At 51.5% G+C, this 25207-nt stretch overlaps 1 protein-coding gene across 1 annotated transcript in view; it reads right to left on the bottom strand.

Moving 5' to 3' along the window:
- Positions 1–613: 613 nt before the first annotated feature.
- CATSPER4 (cation channel sperm associated 4) overlaps positions 614–25207 on the bottom strand; it is a 32415-nt gene continuing 7821 nt past the window's right edge. The window contains exons 3-11 of the mRNA XM_030539377.1: positions 13156–13299; positions 11023–11124; positions 9094–9191; positions 7560–7680; positions 6685–6818; positions 5727–5919; positions 3783–3997; positions 2236–2398; positions 614–1953 (exon numbers count right to left, since the gene is read on the bottom strand). Of these exons, the coding sequence (XP_030395237.1) occupies positions 1837–1953; positions 2236–2398; positions 3783–3997; positions 5727–5919; positions 6685–6818; positions 7560–7680; positions 9094–9191; positions 11023–11124; positions 13156–13299 (1287 nt within the window). The 3' untranslated portion in view covers positions 614–1836. The remainder of the gene's footprint in view (positions 1954–2235; positions 2399–3782; positions 3998–5726; positions 5920–6684; positions 6819–7559; positions 7681–9093; positions 9192–11022; positions 11125–13155; positions 13300–25207) is intronic.

The following is a 25207-nucleotide window of genomic DNA, read 5'->3' on the forward strand; positions in this document are numbered from 1 at the left end:
GGTGAAATGGGAACTGTGAAAGACCCAGGCCAGTTGGGAACAGCAGAGTAGTAGAAGGCAGATATACTGGCCATTAGATAATCAGTTTTCTGTTCCCTGAGTGACCAGAGCAGGGGCTGCTCCAGGCTAATGAGAACACCTGACTCCAATTAACCTGCTAAGAGTCAGGTGAGGCTGTTAAGCACCTGACTCTAATTAAGGCCCCTCTGATGCTATAAAAGGGCTCACTCCAGAGCCTCCAGGAGCCAGAGGAGAGAAAGTGTGTGCGAGAAGCTGAGTGAGTAGGCATACTGCTGGAGGATTGTGAAGTACAAGCATTATCAGACACCAGGAGAAAGGTCCTGTGGTGAGGAGAAAGACGTGGGAGGAGGCCATGGAGAAGTAGCCCAGGGAGTTGTAGCTGTTGTACAGCTGTACCAGGAGGCACTCTAGACAGCTGCAGTCCACAGGGTCCTGCACTGGAACCTGGAGTAGAGGGTGGGCCTGGGTTCCCCCCAAACCTCCCAACTCCCAATCAAACACAGGAGGAATTGACCTGGACTGTGGCTTCTACCAGAGGGGAAGATCTCTGGGCTCTTTTCCGACTCACAGGGTGAATCTGTGAGATGAGCAAATCTGCCAATAAGCACAGGACCCACCAAGGTAGAGGAGGAACTTTGCCACAGAACATAACGGCCACGGAAACACCACTCGATGCTCTTTATTATGATCATTCATCCGAGACCAGCACAAGCATCACACCTGATCAACACAAGCTACATGTTTCTTGAGAAGTATTAGTCTCAAATATGCTGGCACCAGCTACCTTCCTCAGACACTGCTCATTTTAATGCAAGGTTACATGAGTGCTGGAGTGCATCCAGCCCAGCAAACATGGGGGCAGATACAGCTGAATCAGAGCAACAGCCTTCTGCACCTGAAGTTTGGAGAGCGCTGGGTGGGAAACGCAGATGTGGCACCTCCTGGCTTTGAAATGTCAAACGATCCCATCCAGGAGACATGTCAGCACCTCACCGGGTTGTGTCACTCACCAGCATGAGCAGCCAAGATAGGAAACATGGTCCAGAACTTGACAATAGGTATTAAAAGTGCAAAATAATTTCCTCAGCCCTTTTCCACTCACTGCACAGGGCATGGCCTGTGCAAACTAGTCCTGCACTGGCAGGTAGCTGCTTGTCGGTAGAGTCTTGAGGAGGCACCAGCCAGGACAACGTTATGGACACATCTTCTGCTCCACCACACATTTCCCAGATTTAGACATTGCATCCATTCCTGATGCTGCAAGAGAAGCTCCTTTTACAGGCACAAGCATGAACTCCCAATGCTTCATCCTGCATCCCTGCTCTTACCACCTGGATGGCTCTGTTCTCACAGGGGCTCTGGGAAAGAGGGTGGGAGCCGAAGTTCTGACCACAGGCTCTGCAGCAACTCTTCTCTCCCTGATGTTCTTTGCTTTGTGCTTTGGAGGCACCAAACCATGAATATGCTGGACATGGTCTTCATCCAAGAGATAGTCCAGGCCACATCAGAGTCATCCCAATGGACCCAGCAAACATGACAGACCTGGCATTAATCCAAGCCAGCCCTGTCTCCTGCCACTCCTCCAGGTCTGGCTTTGTCCGACTAGAAGCTGGTATTTCATGGCACGTGCTCCTTGGAGCTCCGACCCCTTGTCCACACTCGCTCCTCGGCATCCCAAAGACAGAAGCGTCTCCTCCGTAAAGCAAATAAATCCCCCCCGTTACAAAAGAAGCATTTATGCCACAGCTCCACTAACAGCTCCACGGTCCGGGGGCAGATTCCCACTCGCAGCTCCATGGTCCTGCTCTGGCACAGCTAAGGAGGCACTGACTGGTTAGGAAGAGAATGGCGTCGGGCTTTCAAGAAGGCCAGCTTCACTGCCCCCCTGTGGTACCCTGATGACGTGACATCCTCTGGGTCAATCATGTTCACCTACCAAAGGGAGAAAGAACATGGCTATGAGCAAGGGCCAGTTCAGAAAACAGAGGGCAGCCTTTACACCTGCAGCCCCTTGCCCTCCTCCAAAAGGTTTGGGATCTCACGCTAGCTGCACATTTAGTGCGAAGGGGCCACGGTATTTTCAATTGCAGCTGAAATCAGTCGGCGATGGGGGCGCATAGCCCTGAACGGGGAGTGAAATTCACACGGGGCAGAGAGACAGCACAAGGTGTAGGCACCATTGACACCAGCTGAGGATCGGGCTCTACACTGTACCTTCTCCAGAGTCATCAGCGTGGACAGGATATCTCCAGACCTCCCAGCAGCCACCTCGTTGCCAAGCAGGCCATCAGAGATGTTGGTGTTCTGGATGTTTCGCAGCACCCTCTCCTCCTCCTGTTCTTTATTGAACGCAATAGACCTCACCTCCTTGACTATTCTGTGGGGACCAAGCCGAGAGAGTAAGCAGTGAGCTTCTGCCAGCAAGTACATTCACCCCCAGTGCATCTCCTGCAGCTCTGGGAACATCTGCTTCCACCGCCAAACACACTCGTCTCCAAGTCTCCACTGTAGGGCTTCCACCCCACAAATGGCCTTGGCTTCCATTCTCCTGTCCTCCAGGCAGTAGGGAGTGGGGACCTAAGGCCACCATTTCAGATTCTCCTTCCCCAGGAAACTGCACTACCACGTGCCCCTAGCTCTCTTTCCTGGATCCCATGACAGTAAGGTTCAACCGTTAAAGCAGTATGGTCCTGAATCACAGCCCACTGAAACTGCTGGGCTTTGGGTCAGGCCATCTTCCAAACTTCATCTCCCAGGCTCAGACTCATAGACTTTAAGGTCAGAAGGGACCATTATGATCATCTAGTCTGACCTCCTGCACAACGCAGGCCACAGAATCTCACGCACCCACTCCTGTAACAAAGTCCTCAAATCATGGTTTAAAGACCTCAAGGTGCAGAGACGCTGACACACTGTCACCCAAGAAGTTCTACTCCAGAGGCCCCAAGCCTACAAGCTCCCCTCATCAAGTCCTAATCAGCCAGGAGGCTAGACAGCTCAGGCGATAGCAGTGGGGCTCACTGCCTCTACCTTGCAGGTCTGCATCTGTCCTAGATTAGGAGTGACAGGGATGCCTGCAGAACATGAGCTGGGTGGTCTCAGCACAGGTTTAGTGGAGAAGTGTCCAAAACGAACAGCGATGAACATGCTGTGGACCTCTGTTGGCAGTTTCAGGGAAGCGGCCTAGGAGTGATGGACCGTGGGGGCTGAATGCCCTAGAGGTGATCCCCAAGGTAAGGCTGAGGCATGATGGTAGGGGGCAGCTTCGGGAAGCGGTGCCTGTTCTGTTATTATACTCTTGCCCCAAGGTTACGAAAGCCCATACCCCAGTGCTGATAGCCTGTTCTCACACAGACAGTGAAACCACACGCTTCTGTCATCCTCCAATTCTCTAATCATCCTAGGACAAGGCTCTGAGCTTTGCCCTTTACCCATCAACTCTCTTCCCTGGGTTTCAAAGTCATGCTCTTCCACCAGCACTCTGCTGCCACAGAACCCAAGACATGGCACTTTCAAGGGTGTAATGTTAATACCTCAAGAAGTGTCAACTGAGAGCCATAAGCCCCACCACGCTGCCACTCACCAGACACGGACTCAGCTCTCCCCCCACGACACATAGTTCTCCCTCTCTGGAGTCTGGATGGCTGCATCTACCCCGTGTTGCTTTGATGAAGTGAAATACAACTAAATTGACCCTGACCCTGCCCACCAGGGAGATCCCAACCCCAGCACCGGAGAGGGGCGTGCGCAGAAGGACTTACGTGCTAAGCTCATCCCGGATCTCTTTGTATCGTTTCAGGTTCTCTTGAATCCCTTCCAAGATGAGACAGAAATCGTCACAGGTAGCTTCAGTCAGGTTGCCCAGGTTGCCGTACGTCAGCGGCATTTGGCGATGCGTCATGGGGGTATCCTGCATCACTGCTTTCAAATGCACCAGGTTCAGCTCCGGAGATGAGACATCATCCCCAACATCGGACTGAAGGAACATAACAATGGCCACACTAGTTCAGACCAAAGATCCATCTATCCCAGTATCCTGTCTTCCAACAGCGGTCAATGCCAGGTGCCCCAGAGGGAATGAACAGACCAGGGAATCATCAAGTAAACCATCTTCTGTTGCTCATGGAATTTTCCAATAGAAAATGCAGTTTCCACAAACATCAACATTTTCCACAGGAAAATGTTAATTTTGCTGAAATTTTTTTTATTTTGTCAGGAAAAATCCAAGTTGGTTCAACCCCAATCAGAGTATTTCATTTTATTGAACTGATCCCAAGTTTTTCTTTTCAAGCCAGTTGCAACATTAAACTGCACCTTCCTATTGTGGCAGCTCTTCAGCGGACGGGGCTTTTTGAGGAATGATAAGATGGACACCTCTCTAAGCCAGCAGTGTGGTGCATCACAGGATTCACATGGTGTATCTTAAGACATTTAGTTCAGCCAGGAACCAGTAGTGAAGAATGGTGGTATTGGGCACCCGAAACATAAATCCCATGAAGCAATGCGCCACAATAGGACACAGCAGTTTAATGTCAAACTGGCTCGAAATAAAGGGTTTTGAGTTAGTTCAATGAACCAAAGTTAGACGTTTCTCTTTCAGCCAGCTGAGTGTTTAATTTCGATTGAAAATGTCAAGTGGAAATTTTTCAGAATATTTCACCCTGAGCAAGCCGTCAGGGTCTCGACATGTCCTCGCGATTTGGGACTCAAGCAAATGTTGGCATATCGGCATTTCCCCTGGGACAGAAATTCCAGAACTTGGCTCAGCTGTTTGGTACTGTTGTTGATGAGATCAGAGAAGAGACTGGTTTGTGCTCAACCACTGCCATGCTGTCATAAGGGCTCTTTCTGGTTGAAATTAAGCACTGTGCAGGTTCCAGGCACCATAGGAATGTCCCTAAGGGTATGTCTACACTAACAAAAAAAACGGACCCCGGGGAACAAGTCTCAGAGCCTGGGTCAACTGACTCCAGTCGTGCTCCAGGACTAAAAACAGTCGTGTGTAGCCTTTCCCACTCGGGCTGGATTCTAAGCTCTGAAACCCAGTGAAGTGGGAGGGTTTCAAACCCAAACCTGGTCATCTACACTGCTGTTTTTAGCCCCTGGCACAAGCTCCAGGAGTCCGAGTCAGGTGACCCAGGCTTTGAGACTTGCTGCCGCTGGTCGATTCTTCTTGTAGTGTAGACGTACCCTCACGCCTCCAAAACAGATCTTCAGTGGAGTGCCTAGACCTCCTGTTGGCTCTCAGCACAGGAGTGCGATCCTCAGTAGCAGACTGTAGTATAGCTGGTAAAAAAGGGGCTCCTTGGTCAGATTACACTTCCCATGGTGCACCACAGGCTCCTCTTTCGGTGAGAAGAGGCAGTGCATCATGGGAGATGTAGTCTGGCTGGAAAGCCCAACCCATAGAAGTGAATGGGAACATACAGCAATTGAACTACAACTCCCATGAGGCATCATGGCACCATTTCCAAATGTTGATTTTGGGGCATTTGTGTTTGGGTCTGTAGCTCACCCTAAAATACAGGATCTTTGAATTTTTTTCAAGCTACAGTGCTTTGCTTTAATGCTCTAGTGCCAGATCTTGAGGTTCTTCCTGCATCAATGTTCATGCAGTCCTTACTCAGGTATAACTCCTAGTGGGAGCAAAACCTGAGCAACAGTCTCAGGATTCAGCCATCACACTGGCTGCGCCCAGCACTTACCTCCCGGTCCACGTACTTGTCAGGGTGGAGGAGCTGGTCTCTTTTCTGCTTCTGCTCAGCGTAGGCGAGCATCGCCTGCTCCAGGTTTGACGTCACCACAGCCACCAGCAGGTTGGTGCAGATAAAGGCCCCACCCGTGATGAAGATGAAAAAGTAAAGGGCACCCCCTATTTTCATGGTGATCCCCTCTTCCCTGACAGGGACAGAAGGAATTCATTCATGGGGGGTGAGCAGCAAAACCTTCCTGTAAAGCCTTCAGAGACTTATGCAGAGAGGAGTTCCCCCCCTCCCCCTCTGTGCCCCAAATCAGGAGAAGAGGAGCAATCCTGCCAATCTCCCTCTGAGCCCCAAGTAGGGGGAACCACCCCCATTTCCCTCTCACCCCCCATGTGGAAGGAAAAGCAGGCCATCCAAGGCCCCACATGTGGGGGGTCAGACTTCCCACTTCTGCCCAAATGCCCCAGGTGTTGTCCCCTGCTCGGATAACAATTAAAGACCCTCTCAAATTGGCTTGAAATAATTAGGACAAAGGAAAGGGTTTGATCACAGAGGCTTGCTTGTGTCTATGTAACAATCCACCACCATGGGTCACCAGCAGAGCCTAAACCCCAAATCTCTAGCATAAACGGCATCAGTTTCTACCACCTGAGCTAAAGAAGGGAAGTTGTTAGGTGGTACTTATAGTAGGCTCTTATCCTCTGAGATGGAAGGAGCCCAAAGACCCACACTCACTCTCCTAACATGGGTTACACTACCTGCTTGTGGGTGTGTTCGTGTGCATGCATTAGCTATCTCTGGGTGTGTCTGTGCATTGCGGGGAGGAGGAGAGCATTGTGCTGTTTGCTTGTGCATGTGTGTCAGTTGCGGTGCACTCCTCTTGCAAAAGTATGCTGTTGGGGAGGCTTGTTTCCCTACGCTGGATGTGGGGGTGCGTCTGAAACCTAACAGGTTCACTCACTCAAAGGTCTCATATATGTTTATCCATCCATCCTGCGTGAGGCAGATGAAGAGCGAATACAAAGCTGCCCCTAGATTTCCAAAGTACATCGGGACCAGATTTCCAAAAAGTGTCACTCCGAACACTGAGAAGACCTGCAGAGAGACAGCGCTGGCTGGAAGCTCTGGCCAGCTCCCGCCCGAGACCCATGATCAGCCTCAGCCAGCTAAAATGAGCAGCCACGTCCCCCAAAATCTACCGTAAAACAAACCCCTCGCAGACTAGGGCTTGGAAGCAGGTGGGCACTTCCGGAACTAGGTTCCCCTCTCTCTCTCCTTGGGCTCTGTGCTTGTTCTAGGAGGATCTACACCCTTTCGCCATCCAGCTGGTACCTTACTCTACACCCGGTAGAGTCCAGGGCTGGAGCACACATGGAAAAAAATTAGTGGGTGCTTAGCACCCACCGGCAGCCAGCTTCCCCTTTTCCCCCTCCCCTCCAGTGCCTCCCTTTTGCCACCCACCAATCAACTCCTCCCCCTCCCTCCCAACACCACCCACCTGCCACAATCAGCTGTTCCGGGGCATGTAGGAGACACTGGGACGGAAGGGGGGATGGGACGGAATTGGGTGGGAAGAGGTGGGGTGGGTCTTGGAGGAAGCGGCAGGGCACCCTTGGGGCCAGGAGGAAGGCAGCGCCTGTGGATCTCCCCTTTATTCCTCCAGGTTAAGATGGAGGCTCTTCGATGCCATTCACCAACGGGCCAGCTCCCACAGCTCTTTGTGAGAAGGCCCACTGGGGAGGGGAAGAGAACAGGAGGAAGTGGAGAAGAAGGGAAGGAAGGAGGGAGAACTCCAGTTTTATGCCAGGCCCCACCCAAAGGCCTTGACTGTCTCACCAGCATGATGACAAAGAGCAGGGCCATGATATTGGCCATGTCTGGGATGGACTGTAGGATCACCCGGATCATCCTGGCCAGCCCCTTGACCAGCGTGCAGACCTGCATCAGCCTCATCACCCTGAGAGGAGACAGAGGAGTCGTGAGCAGTTTGTGCTGGGAGGGAGATGATGCCAGGCCCCCGTGACTTGGAAGAAAAACCATTCGAAGAATCTTTCGGGCCTTCCAGCCTCCAAGCAGCTCCTGCCACTGCTCAGCCCAGCAAGGAGAGCATAGCTCAACACAGGAGTGAGAGCAGAAATCTGCTAGCCAGGATTTCTGGTTTCCACACCCATCTCTGCCACTAAGGCCCGATCGACTCTCAAAAATCCACACCCCTCAGTGACGCAGTTAAGCCGACCTAACCCTGGTGTAGACAGCGCCAGGGCGATGGAAGAATTCTTCCCTTAACCTAGCTACCACCTCAGGCAGGTGGATTAATTACAGTGACAGTAATGAATCCTCCTGTCGTGGTATACTGAAGCACTGCAGCGGTACTGTTGTAGCGTTTCAAGTGTAGCCTCCCTAGGGTGACCAGATGTCCCAATTTTATAGGGACAGTCCTGATTTTGCAGTCTTTTTCGTATATATGTTCCTATTACACCCCACCGCCTGTCCCGATTTTTCACACTTGCTGTCTGGTCTCCTTTCCGTATTGTACTGTTTTTCTTAAGACAAGAAATTCAGCTAAGTTTGGCTATTTGGACTCTTGAACATTTTTAAGAACAAAACGGGTGTGTAGTCAAGCAATTGGGTCCACCTTTGAGCCAATAGGTACGTCTACACATGCTGCAGCTATACCTCTAACTCAGGGGTCTCAAAGTACTGGCCATCTGCAGCCTGAGAACCTCCCCATTGAGGCCTGCAGAGGACAGACGCATGCAGACATGCTGCCAGCCATGTCTTCTGCAGGCTCTGCCCCCGGCAGCTCTTATTGGCCGGGGGAGAGGGACAGAGATACCATCACTAGTCGCTGGGCAGAGTCAGCCATGGAGGCAGCATCACTTTTTTCCCCACAATGAATATAAACAAGTCAAAATACCGAACACAACTATCTGATGCACACCTTGCTGCAATCCTGAAGGTTTCAGCTGCTCCGTCACGGAGGCCAAACATCAACAAACTGACAGAACTGAAGCGTTGACAGGTGTCTGGCAAACACTAAAAACTCTCTGGCAGGTGAAGAATTGTATAAAGTTGTATGACAGTTTTCTTATTTCTAAGACATTCGAAATAAAAAATACAAGATCAACATTTTCTTTTCTGAACACCATCTTCAGTGACATTATTGGCCCGCTGGGAAGATTTGAGGACTGGCCCTGGCCCTAAGGTAAATTGAGTTTGAGACCCCTGCTCTAACTGCAATGTAGACGCACCCTGGGAATATGTGCAGCACTTCGCGGAATGGGGCCTGATCTGTGTTTTACCAAGATCTTGTCAACAAACAAACAACAACAGCAAGACAAGCTTTAAGTCAAAGTAGCCCTTTCCCTACCTGAGGACCCAGAAAATCTTTTGGTTGTTCAGCACAGGGATGAAAGGCCCCACGCAGAGACATGCCACGATAAAAAAATTGACGACGTTCCAACCGTCCTGCGGAAGAGAAAACCTCACCCTGAGAAGCCGAGGACAAGCAGGGCTGGTCAGCACAGGCCCTAGGAGCAGTGACACTATAACCTCTGGGGGCAGGGACTGTATTTTTGCACAGCACTTTGCACAACAGGCCCTGATCCCAGACTGAGGCTTCTAGGAGCTACCGTAACATATATAATACATGGTAATAATGAGAGAACAGAGGGAGGGGTGCATCTCAGCTTGAAACCTGCCAATAAGAAGGGCTAGATCTTTAGCAAGTGTGAATCAGCGTCGTTCCATTGAAATCAATGGGACAATTCTGTCTTATACCAGCTGAGGATCTGGCCCACAAAGACATCTCTGAAATCTGACTTTACCGCTCACCACCAGATCAAGAATGTGAAGGATTTTACATTCTATTCCCGGCTCAGTCGTAGTCTTACTACGTGATGTTGGACAAGATGCTTACTCTCGCTGGGCCTCAGTTTCCCCAGTTGTTAAATGAGGTTAGAGCTCCTTACCTACCCTTCAGTGTTGATGGATGAAAAAGAGGCACAGGCTGATTTTCTGCTGTCCTACACCTGATGGAGTCCTTTACGTCAGTGCAAAGTGGATGTGTGACACCATTGACACCGAGTGATAGTGCTGCCACATCCACTTTGCACTACACAAACGACTACACAAGGTGCTGGACCATGGAGAATTGGGCCCTAGGTAACTAAGCATCTAGCTTTGAAATCTGGACGGTTTTTGTTCCTTTTAAAGCCAATTCTATTCCAGAAGGCCCTTGGCACGGCCCAGAGACATTATTCATGGTTCCACACAGATATGAATAGCCCGTCAAGTATGCTTTTAGTCATTTAACTCTGAAAATCAATGGTAACATTCCCACTGACTTTAAGAGGAGAATGAGCAGTCTCTTAATCTGTATTAATTTTACTGCAAAGCCTCTAAAACATATGCTATTATAATCAAGTAATAATCTGGCCTATACTTAGTGCTTATGTTGTTCCTTTCATCCCAAAGCATAATTAAGCCCCTTTGTTGTAGGTAAGGATTATTAGACCCAGACAGGGAAACTGAGTCACAGAGAGGCAAAGTAACTTGTCCAAGGTTCGAGTGATTTGATAACCAAGAGTTGAACCCAAGAGTCCTCATTCCCAATTGGCTGCTTTAACCACGTCCCCTGCTTTGGATACTTTGATTGATAGACCAGATCCAATCAAATATAGGACGGTGATTATTTTTGGTCTCTTAACAATGATCATGGACTGCAGCCGTCAGCCCCTGGGCAGCAGCCGCTGCTGCGGCAGGGGGTCCAGGACTGCCAGAGACAGAGGGAGCAGGTTAGGGAGCGATGCGGCAGCCTGGGGGCTCGGGGAAGAGGCGGCTCTGGGCTGGTGGGGGGAGAGGGCAGGGGGGCAGTGATGTGGGGCGCAGCGGTGGGAGGTGGCGGGGTCTGCTGTTGCAGATGACGCCTGCAGAGGTAGGTGTTAATGCGACTGTGAACAGCCCGTCCCCCTGCCGGGAGCAATAGTGTTAAAAAAAAAAAAAAAACAAACCAGGGGGCACCACTTTTTGGCACCCCCAAATCTTGCCACCCTAGGCAGCTGCCTAGTTTGCCTAGTGGTTACACCAGCCCTGCATGTTGCAGAACACTGAGACCAGTGCAAAGCCTGGCGGGGAAGATCAGATAAGAGGTACAATTCAAGGAACATTGTAGGCTTTGGAGAGGGGCCTGGAAGAGTTGCAATGGGACCCTGGTAATGGGAATGGAAAAACAGAACAACAGGAATGTGGCTAATGGCCCAGGAAATATTGGCTCTAAACAGCCATGCTTAGCGCTCACCTTCCAGTACAGCTGGAATCCATAGTACCAGTTGAGAAGCACCTCACAGGTAAGGACAGTCAGGACAACGTTATCGATGGCAGAGAACAACCCATAGTATTTCTACAAGAGAAAATAGAAGAAAAAACAAACTCAGCCATGTCCCCAGGGGACTCTGCTTGTGTCTTCCTCACACTGTTCAAATGCGATCAAAAACAAAATCAGCCCCAGCTCATGGCAGTTTCAGTTCAGCAAAGTGCTTGGGGTGGGCTTGAATTCAATGGGGTTTACCCATGTGTTTAAAGTTCAGCACACACATAAGTGCTTTGCTGAATAGGAAGGCGATTACTTACGTGCTTAAGTGGCTGGCTGAATCGGGGCCAGGAGGAGGGACGTGGACAGATGGATGGGGATGATGGACAGAAGGAGAAAAGGTATAATAGAGAGACAAGGAAAAGTGCTACAGTCAACTGAAGAAAAGGTAATAGTAAAAGGAGAGGGCAAGAAAAAAATACAGGTGAGGAAAAACCTCTGGGGATAGGAAAGACAATAGATTAATTTTAAAAAAGAAAAGAAATCACAGACCAAGTAAGAGGGTCAAAGCAACTTTTTTTTCCTGTCGAAAACTTTGATTTTTTGGGGGCAGAAATTCAAATGCCAAAATATTTGGGCTGAAAACTAAAATAATTGTGTTTGGAAATACTGCTGTGTTGCCTCATGGGAGTTGTAGTTTCAGTGTCTCGAGCTCCCATTTCTCCTCTATGGGACAGGTTCCCTGGTCAGACTACAGCTCCCATGATGCACCACAGTCTCCTCTCTTGGGGAGAAGCAGTACATCATGGGAGTGCCTGGCCATGATACATCACGAGAGATGTAGTCCAGCCAGAGAGAGCTTGGCCTATAGAGAAGAATGTGGCTATGAGGCAACTGACTGAGGAGATACCTGAGCCATTAGCGATTCATGGAAGTCCAGTGAGATTCCAGAGGACTGGAAAAAGACAAATATAGTGTCCATCTATCAAAAGGGGAATAAGGACAACCCGGGGACCAGTAAGCAGACCAGTCAGCTTAACTTCAGTAACCAGAAAGATAATGGAGCAAATAATTAAGAAAACAATTTGCAGACACCTAGAAGATAATAAGGTGACAAGTAACAATCAGCATAGATTTGTCTAGAACTGAATAATAGTGGGGGGAAATGTTCACAGTGAAATCTACTCCGCGGTGGAATCAGCTCCTGGGGGATTATACCCAATTTGGGGCAGAGACCATCTTTCAGTCAATGTCCGTACCACATCTAGCACAAAGGGGTCCTGCCCCTGGATTGGGGTTCCTCAGTGCTGCCTCAATACAAATACATTTTCATAAACTAATTGAACAATCTACTTGCAGGTGCTCAGAAAATCCATCCAGTCCTCAGAGAGGGAGTCAAAACTCACTCAGCCTTAACTCGGGGACAGCGACCGGTGCGTCCAGACTAATGAACGAACAGAAGACGTATCGCTTGGGAATTTGGAAAGCAACAAGCATAAAGCATGAGAAAATTACTGCGAGGAAACAATCCTGCACTAGCTGGAGTGCAGTGCCACACAGCTGACATGGGTAAATCACACCACTGTGGGGAGATCCACTTGTGGCACAGAGCCAGCGTGGCAGCTTCTACACTCATCCCCTCCAGGCTGCCATGGGAAAGAGGACAGAATCAGGCCTTCCTTTCCCCAAAGGTCCCCAGCCGCTGTATTGGGCTGTTAACCGCTGACTTCATCTTAAGTAGCCTGATGCTGAAGCACTGACTTTGCACCCAGCCATCCCAGGATTAAGGGACCTTTGATCTGCCTTTACCCTCTCGCCCCTTTCTGAGCAAGGATTGGCCCACTGGGTCTTTTCTCTCTCTAATTGGAATGGCCCATAAGGTCTTTAGCAAAGCACTAAATATAACCAAGGTGGGAAGAAGAATAGGAGAAAAGGAAAAGAGGAGCAGAAGCGTGGAAATGATAATAGCGCTTTAGGGTAGCAGCCCTCACGATGTGTACGTACAGCGCCTAGCGCAACAGGGCCCCGATCTAAGTCCTGAGGCGGCGGAGTCTAATCTTGTGCTTTCCCTTTGCTCAGAGTTTGCTGCGTCTTGGACCAATTCAGACATTGCAAACGTACCTCTTCGACCTCCATCTCCGTCCGGCTAGCAATGATGAGCACGTTGCCGATGATGAGTGCGGCAAGCGTGATTTTAAAGGCGGGATGAGTGAGAAACCTGCCCATGCACACCTTTGAGACAAACTCCTCCACATCCCAGTTATCCTAGGGGGAAAACAGAGCTGCGTCACCAGAGCCAGCCGTCTGCAGGAAGAAATTCCAGCCCCAGTTCTCAGCAACTCTTCTCTCCTATTCTGTTGCAGATGGGGAGCAAAGGGGTGTGTGGAGGAGGGAAGTTCCATTTCACCAAGGATTTCTAATAGCAACGGAACCTGAAAATTTCAAAATTCTCCACAAGGGAAAAATCCACATTAAAAGAAAAATCATTTTGGGTCGATCAAAACATTGTTGTTTCAATTTCAACCTTTCTAAAATATTGTATTGCAGAACTCTCCTTGTCAGAAACCATGACGTGGCGGGACAAGGCCTAGTGCTTGGAGCAGTGAAAGATGGGCCTACTGGTTGCTGCGTTGGTAGTCGGTCTGGGAACTGGAGCCAGAGGTCAGAACCAAGAGTCAAAACTGGGGTCAGAACAAGGCAAGCGTAAGGTTGGGAGATGGATTGGCGCAAGGGCAGGACTGGGAACGAGGCTGAAGCTGGTGCCAGAGCAGGGTGAGGCCTGTGGAGTCCATTACCACTATCAGGCAGGGGACGGTTCCTCACCACACAGTGACGTTGGCCAGACTGGCCAGCTCGTTCTCCTGTGAGGCTTATATACCTGCCCTGAGAGTCACCTGACCAGCTCGTGGATTGGCTGGAGCCTCGCACAGGATGGACTCATCACCACATGTGGCTCAATCAGGCACTAGTCCAGGGATGATTGCTCACCACGTTATATTAATATGATATCAAAAAAATGTTCAAAACAAAAATTCGTTTCCAAACAACAAATTGAAATACTTTGTTCAGAGAAGGTCTGAACCTCCCCTGCCCTGCCCTGCATCCTTCGCCTCCCCGTTTTCTTCCGGTCTGAAACTCCAGCAAAACTGCCCCAGCGTGAACAGACCCACATGTGCCGATCCAATACAGTTTGCCACGTTTCTCCCACCAGCTCACCACAGTATAATCCCCGGGCTAACACACTGTGGCTCTTCTCTGCCTCAAGTCGCTAGACCATATACAGGCTATAGAGTGTCATTCAATGGAGCTGCCTCTGTTTGCTCAGGCACTCGGGGCTGTGAGCCAGAGGTTCTGGGTTCAATCCCCACAGACAGCGTCACCCTGGGCCTCACATTACAGCAGGAAGGCAATGGTCCGGTTCCCCAAAGAGCCCAGTATGTTGGGTGCTGAGTTCCTTTGAAAACCTGGCTCCAGCTGTGGGCACGTGAAGATGTAGCCCCATATGGTGAGTGAGTTCCCTTTGCCAGTACCAATACAGGATGCTCAGCTAAAGAGAAAAGGATCAGGATAAAGACCCGGATGCACCCAGTACAGCGTCTTCTCCCGCAAACAGGCTCCTTGGCACATCCCACCCCTTGTAAACTGTGGAGATGCTCAACTTGCCGCCAACATTGAGCACTGAAATGGGAGGCAGTCTGGTGTAGGGGTTAGAGCAGGGCCCGGATGCCTGGAATCCTGGGTTCCACTCCCAGCTCTGCAACTGATGTGCTAAGTGACCTCAGCCAAGTCACTTTCCCTCCACTGAACCTCAGTTTCCCCATCTCTAAAATGGGGGTGTCCCACCCCTATCAAAGGCTGGAGCTCTGCAGGCACAAGGAGCTAGAGGAACAGATGGTTAATCATCATCACGAGCTGTCAGAGCCACTTAACATGGGGAGCAGCGAGAGCAGGCCGTCTCCCAGGCCTGCTCTCCCACACGCCTGTGGGCCCAATCCAGTGCAGCAGGCTTTGGATCCAGCCCCAAGAGAGCCACAGGCAGCGTCCCGCAGGGGAAAGGGGCAGCATGTACCTGGACGCATATGATGTCTCTGCAGTTGATCTTCACCTCTGCTTTCTTGGCTTCCTTCTCCTTGTACATAGTGTGGCGCCTCCACTGGTAGGAGACATGCGGTCACACATGCACATTCCTCATCCCCAGCTTACCCCCGCCCCTTCTTTGGGCCGCAGTCATCCTTCACGCCCACAAACCAATCCTAACTTGCCAGGGGTTACACACCCACCCCATTATGGGCTTCCCATGTACTGGGGGACAGGCCAGAGGGCAGGCGGGACAGTGAGGCAGGGTCCAACATGGACTTCCAGCTGTGCACATCTGTAATGTGCAGGAAGAAGCCACATCTGGAGAAGCAGGGCCACTGCGGTCGCAGGCACAAGAAGGATGGTATGGGGGTGTGGGCAGAGTGCTTGTTCCCAACGGGGATGGGCTGCAAACCCCTCTGTCCCCCAGGCTGAGGGTGCCCGCCCCTTTCGCTCACCAGGCGGGACCCCAGAGAAGCAGCCATTGCAGCTCCAGCATGGCACCTTGGAGTTGCACCTCCTTTCCTGATGTCAGCCATCGGCATTATGACATCACGGTTCTAACCCAATGGAAGCGTCCTGCCGAGCACGTCATCAGCCGCCTGCTCTCTCCGCGGTCACCGCTCCCTCCCGTTACGGCAGGGGAGAGAGGAGCAAAGCGGCTAGAGAGGGTGGTCAGACGCTGCAGCTGGCTGCTGGGGACGGAGAGAGAAAGAAGGAAGAGCCGAAAAAAAGAGCCAGAAACCAGGAGCAGGTCTGGAGAACAGGAGAGCTGGGCAGGGGGAGCCGGAATCTGGTCTCATCCCCTGCCTTTTAAACCAAAGTAACGTCAGTGACTCAAGTGCAGTCACTCCTGATTGACCCCCGAGTAAAGGAGAGAAGAATTAGCTTCCTTGGAGGCCGCAGACTTCAGCACTGCTCTCTGCACTTTAGGCCTGCACTTCACACGGGCAGACCCAGCAGAGTATTATCGCCCAGGCCGACAAGGTCTAGGCCTAGGGCGGCAAATTTGAAGGGGCGACAGATTTAAGCACCCATGGAGAAGCTCCCCTGCTCCAGTTCGCCTCCTCTGCGAGCGCGCCGCTGTGTCCTGTTTCTCTCCTTTCCCTCCCAGCGCTTGTGCCGCGAAACACCTGTTTCAGGGGGAAGGGAGGGAGCGGGAGGAGGGGGAACCTGGCGCACTCAGAAAAGAGGTGGTGCTGGGGAGGGGATTTGGGGAGGGGATCCAATAGGGGTAGGGAGGGGGTGGAGTTGGGGAGGGACTTTGGGGAAGTAGTTGGAATGGGGCTGGGCAGGGCGACAATTATTTCAGGGCCTAGGGGCAGCAAAATCATTAATCCGCCACTGGGCGGACCAGTATAACTTTGTCGGTTAGGGGATGGGACTTTTTCTGTTCTAGTTAGAGCAGGAACTAGCAGGGCCTAGTGTAGAGTTTACACTGGTATAAAGATGCCTTAGGACAGTACAGCTTAGCCCCCTTCCCACCCAGGAATAGCGATTCTGGGATAAGCCCATTTATGCCAGCATGACTACATCCACACTAGGGGACGCTGTACCCTAGAATGAGTCAACTTCTGTGTGTGGACACGGCCTTAAAAAGTGCTCCTGCTTTGGCTATTAACACCGGGCAAAAGGAGGCCCAAGCCTGAATTGCTGTCAATGCCAGTTTTTATTTGTGCCAATAAAACAAGGGAAACTTGCCAGGTATTACTGCCATTACCCTAGTATCAGAGTGCCTCACAATCTCACAGTGCCCTGGGAGGTAAGGCGGTGCTGTTATCCCCATTGTAGATATGGGGAAACTGAGGTACAGAGCAGCTAAGTGACTTACTTGCCCAAGGTCCCACAAGAAGTCTATGGTGCAACAGGAACTTGAACTCAGGGCTCCAAGTCCTAGACCACTGGGCTATCCTTCTCCTGCCATGAGTAACTTTTCTGGCTACAGTTTCATGCAACATCACACGTCCTAAGATATTTACAAAGGTCTAGAAGGAGGCAGCTCTAGGATGAGATTATACAAGGTGATTAGGGAGGATTTGTTCCTTCTGCCTGGTTTTATGAACACCGACCCCAGGCATCCAAAAACCAAGAGTCAAGCTCCCCCCCCTCCCAAAAAAATCATGAGATTGGCTTAAAAATCAGGACTTTTTTAAAAATAATAATTGGGGTTCTTCTGATTTGCCTTCTGGTAAATGAAAGGGATGGAGGCTGATGGGGAGACAGGATGGGGGGAATGAACAGGGGACAAAGGCATGTGGGACTGAGGCTGGTGGAGACTCATTGGAGGACACATAGAACAGGGTCTAAAAATGAACTGAGAAGAGGGTAATGGATGACAGGGGAGGGTGCCCCCACCAGAGCTGTCAGCTAATGTGCTTCACCAGCAATCAATCCACACCATTCAAAAACTAATACTAATAAAGTTACAGGTCATATGCAAACTACTGGCAAATATGCAAATCATCTCATGACATAATTTGCATTCAGTGTCATACAGGTGGCTTCCCCAGACTTGGCACTTTAGCATATTGACGAGGTCCCCCCAGAAGGGCTGGGGCCCACGGTCCTGCCCCTTTACGATGTGACCTTGCCAGATTCCTCAAGCCTGGCCAGAGATGTGGCTCGGGGAATACCAGGATGGTTCAGCCGCTGCCCCAGCACTAAGCCAACACCGCAGCGTGAGGCGTAGATGGCCCCTCCAGTAGCTCCCTTTCAGATAAGGGCTCGTCTGCTTGTCATTAACGATCCCATGACATTTTCCACAAGGCAAAGGGGGATATCCCTGGTGCTGTGGCCAAATTCCAGCTGGAGACACTGCCTTCTGCCAGTGTCCTGTCCTAACAATAAATTCTTGTACCAATATCAGCCCCTCCAACCTGCCCACCCCTGTCTACCAGCATCCACACCTCACTCCATGCCCGACTAGACCTCTAATTCATAGACTCAGCTCCCAGGACCCATAGATGCTGGCAGGGCCGCTCAGAGGATTCAGGGGGCCTGGGGCAAAGCAATTTTGGGAGCCTCTTCCATAAAAAAAACTTGCAATACTATAGAATACTATATTCTCTTGGGGGCCCCCGTGGGGCCCAGGGAAAATTGCCCCACTTGCCCCCCACCCCGGGCGGCCCTGAGTGCTGGAACTATGGGTGCTACCACACCCCCTGGCTTGAAGTGGTTTCCATTATATACAGGGTTTAAAGTTGGGTTCAATGGCTCTGAGTCAACACCCCTGCCAGGACCTGGTCCCCTTGGGGTGGTCGAACCTCTATCAATAGGTCATTTCCCTCTATTTTCATTTTTCTGCCCGTAATCGCGCCCGCTTTGGTTGGGCCTGCAATTACCCTTTCGTCCCAGCAGAGGCCAGCGGAAGGCCGAGGAACGGGGCACAGCCGGTTCTCAGCCCAACCCCGATGGAAAGAGGGGACAGCAGAAAGACCCACTCGAGCTGGGTTATTACCTTACCTAATTCTTTTCCAGTGCATTCCCCATGGGACAGCAGAGGGAGGGGAAGGTGGGGGGGAGTTGTGCCAATTAGGGGGAGCAAACACCCCCTCTTCCCCCCCCCCACCCCGGTCTTTACACTTGCTCAAAGTTCCATTGGCCATGGAGGACCTGCTCTGACCACTTTTCAGGCGTGGACCCGTGGTAACTCATTTCAGCTGCTGCCAGAGTAATCCAGAGCCTTGCTCTGTGTGCATGGGCCCAATGCCACTGAAATGTCACCCGTCCACCCCTCCGTACAGATGGAGGGTGGCCAGGCCACACTGCAGTGAGTGGTCTTGCAACTTGGTGCATGGGCTGACAATGCCCCTCAGATTTGGCCCAGCCACCCTCCAGCCAGACAGAGTTGCAGCCGGGCAAAATGGTGCTCCGACATGGTGGACAAAGAATCTGGTCCTGGATGGTGAAGCGCAGGGGAGTCTGCCAAGAACTTGACCCCTGGTGGCACTGGCTCATGTGCTGTGTGGGTAAGAAAGAGCAGAGACTCCCCAGCCAAAGGAAATTGGGAGTCCCTGCATGGGAGGAGGAGGGACAAACAGGGATTGTAATGGGATCCCCACCGGGGGGTAGAGACTGGAATTTGCCTCCTCCTCTCAAGGAAGATCTGAATTCGTGTGACTGGGGGGGGCGGGGGGGGAATGGAGATGGGATGCTTTCCTCACCGAACAGAAGCCTTTTCAGGATTTGGATCATAGCATAGGCTGCATTTCCTTTGCTTCCTGTAGATTCAAAGACTTGTTATCAGAGATTAAGTCCAGCTGGAACATTCAAACCTGGATTTTTTATGCCCTTCATGTTCAGACAGGTGGGGCTCCGGTGATCTGGCTTCCGTCCACGCTCAGCTTCCAATGCCTGTGCATGTTCCCAGGCCCCTCTCTGGGCTGGTCTTCGCTGCAGTGTTAGCGCAAGGTAGAACTCAAGTGCTGCCCTTAACCCGACGCCCGTCCACACCTAACGATCTCCAGCTCGAGTCAGGTGGCGTATTAGACCCAAACTAACCGGCCCATTGGGGGTTAAGGCTCAGGTCCTGCTGATACTCCAGCTAGTAATGCAGCCAGGACAGCTACTCTGTGCTGCTAACTATATACTCCGCCCAATGTATTTGCTCAGTCATATCAGCCCCGCAGCCAGGGCCGCCGAGAGCAGGTTCGGGCCCCGGTGAAAATTTTTTTTCACAGTTGCTCTCTGGTAACCTTACCTAGAGGCCCAGCTCAGGATCCCAGCCCTATTGTCCTGGGAGCTGTACAGACACAGAGCAAGAGGCAGCCTCTGCCCCAGGGAATTTGCGATCGAGCACAATGGGGTGCTGGCTGGTCCATGCCTGGGTTCCCAGGCTGTGCAATAAAACACTCAGTGACCAAGTCAACGCAGTGAGACGCGTTTCGTAGCATCCTTTGCCCAAGGGTCACAAAATGCTTGGAGTGACCTCGTCCCTCTGCAAAGGGCCTGTCCCATGTCCCTGTCACGCTGCCATTACCAGCAGCCCCTTTCAACTAAGCAGGTGACGTGGACCTCAGGAGACCACACGCCCCCAACCAGGCATAGGCTGGTGTAAGCCACACCCACTCAGTGTGACACTCTGTGTCGCTCTAGTGGCCAGGAGGCCAGAGACAGAGGTGGATGAGCCTGCTACAGCCTGGCTAACGGACACAAACCCCATGCTATGCTTTGGGTGTCCCTAAACTGCTAAGAGTCCAAAGCTGGAACTGGACAACAGGAGATGGATCACTCCCATAATTGTCCTGTTCTCTTCATTCCTCTCAAGCATCTGGCACTGCCCAGTGCCAGCAGATGGGATAGATGGACCATTGGTCTGACCCAGTATGGCCATTCTTATGCTCCAGTGAGCCCCTTCTGTATGAGTCCTAGAACCAGCCACCGCCTGCACGGAGAGTTAAATCCCCAGAGGCCAGGGAAGGGGAGGGGTGAGGCTGAGGATAGGGAGGAGTGGGCATCCTTTTCTCACACACTCTCACATGCCCAGGTCCATGATGCCCTCCCACACTGCCCCTTTCTTCTTCCGGGGACACTCCATGCAGGACTGGAGAACTAATAGAAAGAAAAGAAATGATTGGAGATATACCAATCTCCTAGAACTGGAAGGGACCTTGAAGGGTCATCGGGGGACACTCCATGCAGGACTGGAGAACTAATAGAAAGAAAAGAAATGATTGGAGATATATCAATCTCCTAGAACTGGAACGGACCTTGAAGGGTCATTGAATCCAGCCCCCTGCCTTCACTAGCAGGACCAGTTTTTGCCCCAGATCCCTAAGTGGCCCCCTCAAGAATTGAACTCACAACCCTGGGTTTAGCAAGCTAATGCTCAAACCACTGAGCTATCCCTCCCCTCAACATGGACACCCAGGATGTGAACCCTGATTAGCCGAGAGGGGAAAGGGCTTGTCTGAATGAAATCAGTGTTTTGCTCTGCATCCAGTTCACTCAAACACCTGCCAAAGAGTTGGAAGGAACAGGCTTTTGTTAAAGAATAATCCCCATCCCTACGATTACAGGCAGCAAGAACCGCCAACACACATCTCTGATTCTTCCAGTGAGTCCTTCAGCAGCACAGTGAGAAGGAGCAGCCTTGTTATTCCTCACATAACCAACTTTGAAAGCACCTTTTCCCATCACAACAGCACAAAGCCATATTTTGCCCAAATGGGAAGGAAGATCTCATGGTTAGACAACTGCCGGGGACCTGGGCTCATTTCCTGGATCTGCCAGAGACTATGCATGACCTGAGACAAGTTGCTTATCTCTATATGCCACAGTTCCCAGTCTATAAAATGGTGATCACGATCCTTCCTTCTGCGGTCTTGTCTCTTGCTATGCACACGTACAGCGCCTGGCACACTGGGACGCTGTTCTCTGCTGGGTCCTGCTGTCATCATTTATTTTGCCTTATTCAGGTTCTGACCTCCCAACAACCACCGCAGGGAAGAGATGAGGAGAGAAAAGGCAAATCTGTCCTGACTCGATAAACCCCTTCCAAATATTTCCCTATCCACAATTATTTCAGTTAGGAAAGATGGTCTTTTATCAATTATATATTTGTTTAAAAATACATTCCATATCAAGCCAGAATTCCACTAGGGGGCAGTAAAAGAGAGCATAGAGCAGCCCGAAGGCGCTGCAGATGGTTTTTGTCTTGGGCTATGGACCAAACTCACTGTACCCAATACAAGCCGGTTCTCGCTGGGGTGAGAGAACTGGCTTCATTTGAAACATACACAGATTTTTGCACAGCAATCTCGACTGGGCGAAGGAGTCGCATTTACGCTAGTACAAATAACAGGGCTTTAGGGATCAGAGTCATCTCCCCTCTAACGTGTGATTGATTGGTCAATAACGAAGCGACCATGACACATTTTAAGCCCTTGGCTGGAGAAAGGCCATCAAGGTCTTTGGATGCTGGGGTCATTGTCCCTTTAGTCTCGGCCAGCCAGGAATTGCCTATCGGCTGCACAGAGCTTGGAGGGTGGCTCAGGAAATCAGCGACAAAGGTCTTTCCTTACCTGATTGCTGAGTTAAAGCCAACCCAGGGAAAGATGTCGCTCTTCGCTGATGGATTGGCGGCCTGTGTGAAATGAGTTTGGTGGGTCTCAGTCAGGATCACGACAGCCACATCCTTCGCATCTATTTTGCTGGCCTGTTGGCAGTCCCAGCGGATGGACTGAACAGGTTTGGAGATCGAACTCTTTCCTCGCCCCTCTAGAGGACAGAGCTGAGTCACCCTAGCTCTTGTCTAACCTGAGCTGTGGAATCACAAAGGCCCTGGGCCCCGGGTTTTCAAACCAGCTCCTTTCACCTGCCCTAAAACTACTCAAACAGACACCTTGTCTCAACTCATCCTTATGGGCCTGCTCCATGGAGGTCACTGGAATGATCCTTATCGACTCCCAAGTGCTTTGGATCAGGCTCTGGTAGACTTTGGGTTGGCCAAACCTAGCCAATATTCTTCCCACTCACTGTTCTGCCCCTGGTCCGAGCTTGTGCCTCCCCTGACATCGGCTGCAGCTCCCCCAGGAAGCCGGTCTCCCCATTGAGCCACGCTGCCCCAAGTTTCAGCCCAGGGTAAAGAGGTTTCAGACAACATTTGATCCCCGACAAGCCGGGAAATGCCGACAGAGTGCTAGCTCCGGCAGGGGCCCCCCGTCACTGCAGCTGGGACGCCACCCAGGCATGTAATTATATTTAATTCCTCCCCTGCCACGGCTGCGTTAACAAGACCCGCAGCTGCATACTGAAGGGGCAATTAATTGTCTTTGCCCACGTAACCGTGGTTACAAGATTGATACAGGTGGCGGATATCAATGGCAGTAGATCTGTGGCGGCTAGAGGACAGCACCGGAGGCAGTTTCTGGCGCTGTTGTAACTTTGCAGCCAGGAACTAAGGTTTTAAACAAAACAGCAACTATCGAGAGTCTCGTGGGGAAAAAAAAAAGTCACAAGAGCTGGCAATGCTGGGGATAGCACCTGACGGTGCCCGTTGGGATCAGGGCCTGTGGTGCTGGGAAGTTTGTACAGACACGTGGCAGAAAGACGGTCCCTGCTCCAAAGATCTTATGCTCTAGGTGGATAAATCAAGCCAGTGAGGGGAGTGCAGGAGAGCCCTTAGCAGAGCCTTTACCCCACTGCGGAGCCCTGCAGATATTCCCCACCTACGTCAGCAGGGACCCATGCACAGGGCAAGTGTCCCACAGGCAGCAGAGACGTGAACTGTGGAATCAGCAGCTTTTTACCCTTGATCCATATCAGAGCTGGGCCCAAACAGAGACTCCTCCTCCGAGCTCCTGGTACTTCGGGTCTCAAAACACTTTATGCACAGTAAGGAGCAGAGCTTGGCAGCCCCCCGCCCCGGTGGCAGACAGGGAAGTACCATCATCCCTGCTTGAGAGGGGGAAACTGAGGTGCACAGAGGGGCAGGGATGTACAGAGGCTGAGCAGCAATTTAGTGAGAGCTTGTAGGTAAATCTGGAATGGGTAGGGGGCAGGGCTGGAGTTTGGTCTTTACTTGACAGAGTCAGAGAGGTTTTGCAGTGGGGCGGGGTGGGTGCACAAGTTACTTTGCATTTCTGCGCCTCAGTTTCACCATTCTCACACCCCCCCAAGGCACTTATGCGGACGACAAACCGGACTTTCAAAGATGCTGAGCCCCCACATCTCCAGCTGATGTTCATGGGGTGCCCACCTGGCAACACCACCCAAATCACCTGCTGGGTGAAGTGAGATCTTCAGGTGGAAAGTGCTGGTGCAAAGGATTTGTGATCTTACCAAACGAATAAAACAGGCAGGTGGGCTGCCCTGGATCTGGTCTAGGGGGCCAGCTCTGGCTAAGTGTCCGTGCCAAGTGGATGGAAAGCATCACCCCCCCTCACCCCAGCCCCGCTCAGAGCTGGTGGATATGCACAGAATGGCGAGTCAGCTGTCTCCTGGGATCCACTCAAGGCCCCCGACTGACCATAGCCCAACCCCAGCTTGGCGTTTCCTGCATTGCTGAGACTGGATCAAGGGGGCGAGACAGGACCAGCTCACTAGCCCGTAACCCCAGGCAGAGCGAGGACGCTCCCTGCCCCCAGGAATAATTCACAAGGGGCTCAAACTCGCTCTCATCTAGAGTTACAGAGGAAACATCCAGGAGAGCAGTGAGTGTGCACGTTGTCGTCAGCTCTGGCCCAGCACCGCACACCGGGGCCTGGCTGCGCAAGGATCGCGGGCCGCCCCTGATGGAAACAGCCAGGGCCACACACGCCGTGCACTACAGCGTGTCAGAGACCGGAGAGGAAATCTGTAGCCTGCATGGCACATGGAGGCAGGTGTAGCAAAGGGACTTGACAGCTGGTGAGTCAGCGATGCTCCTCATTAAGGTAGCAACTGTGGTGGGAGGCCACGGTGACAGGGTCAGAAGGGTGAATTACGGGAACCAACAGACGGGCAGGGCCAGGGCCAGGAAAAGACCACCCTTTTCCTCCATACCAGGCTGTAATGAAAGGCAGTGTGGTCTAGTGGGTGGGGCACAGGCCTACGAGTTGAGAGACCTTGGTTTCATTCCCCCATTTGCCTTCGTCAAGTCGCTCTCCCCACCCCTACTTGCCTCAGTTTCCCCATCTGCAAAAATCAGAATACTGTCATGGAAAGCTCAAATTGCTTTAACCAAGGACGCTGATCAGAGGTAATTATTACATCTCAGCCCTTGTGCCTGTTTTGACCAGAGTGCAAAAGCCACCGCAAGGTGACAAAAGTATCTTTCCGAGCCTTAAAATGTCTGGTGTCTGGATCAAATAATAATGGAATAGAGGGGTGAGTGGATGCAGTACATCCCTGCCAACACTATATGGCCCCCGGAAGTGGGAAGGGAGGAGAAAGGCATTATGGCAGCATTTGAGTTTGCCTGACTAAAGAATCCAGTTTAATTATCCTGAGTGGCTGGCACGTCTGCCCAGTAACAACCTTTGATCTAGGGAGGGACATCCGTGTGCAAGCGTCGTGTGTGTGTATCTGTAACCAGAAAGAATCAGCAGAGCAGAAGTCACTAAACACAACAGAGCGTGAGCCCACGTTATATCGTAAGCCTCTGGGGTGGAGCCTG

The sequence above is a fragment of the Gopherus evgoodei genome, chromosome 20 (assembly GCF_007399415.2).
Source record: "Gopherus evgoodei ecotype Sinaloan lineage chromosome 20, rGopEvg1_v1.p, whole genome shotgun sequence".
NCBI lineage: Eukaryota > Metazoa > Chordata > Testudines > Testudinidae > Gopherus > Gopherus evgoodei.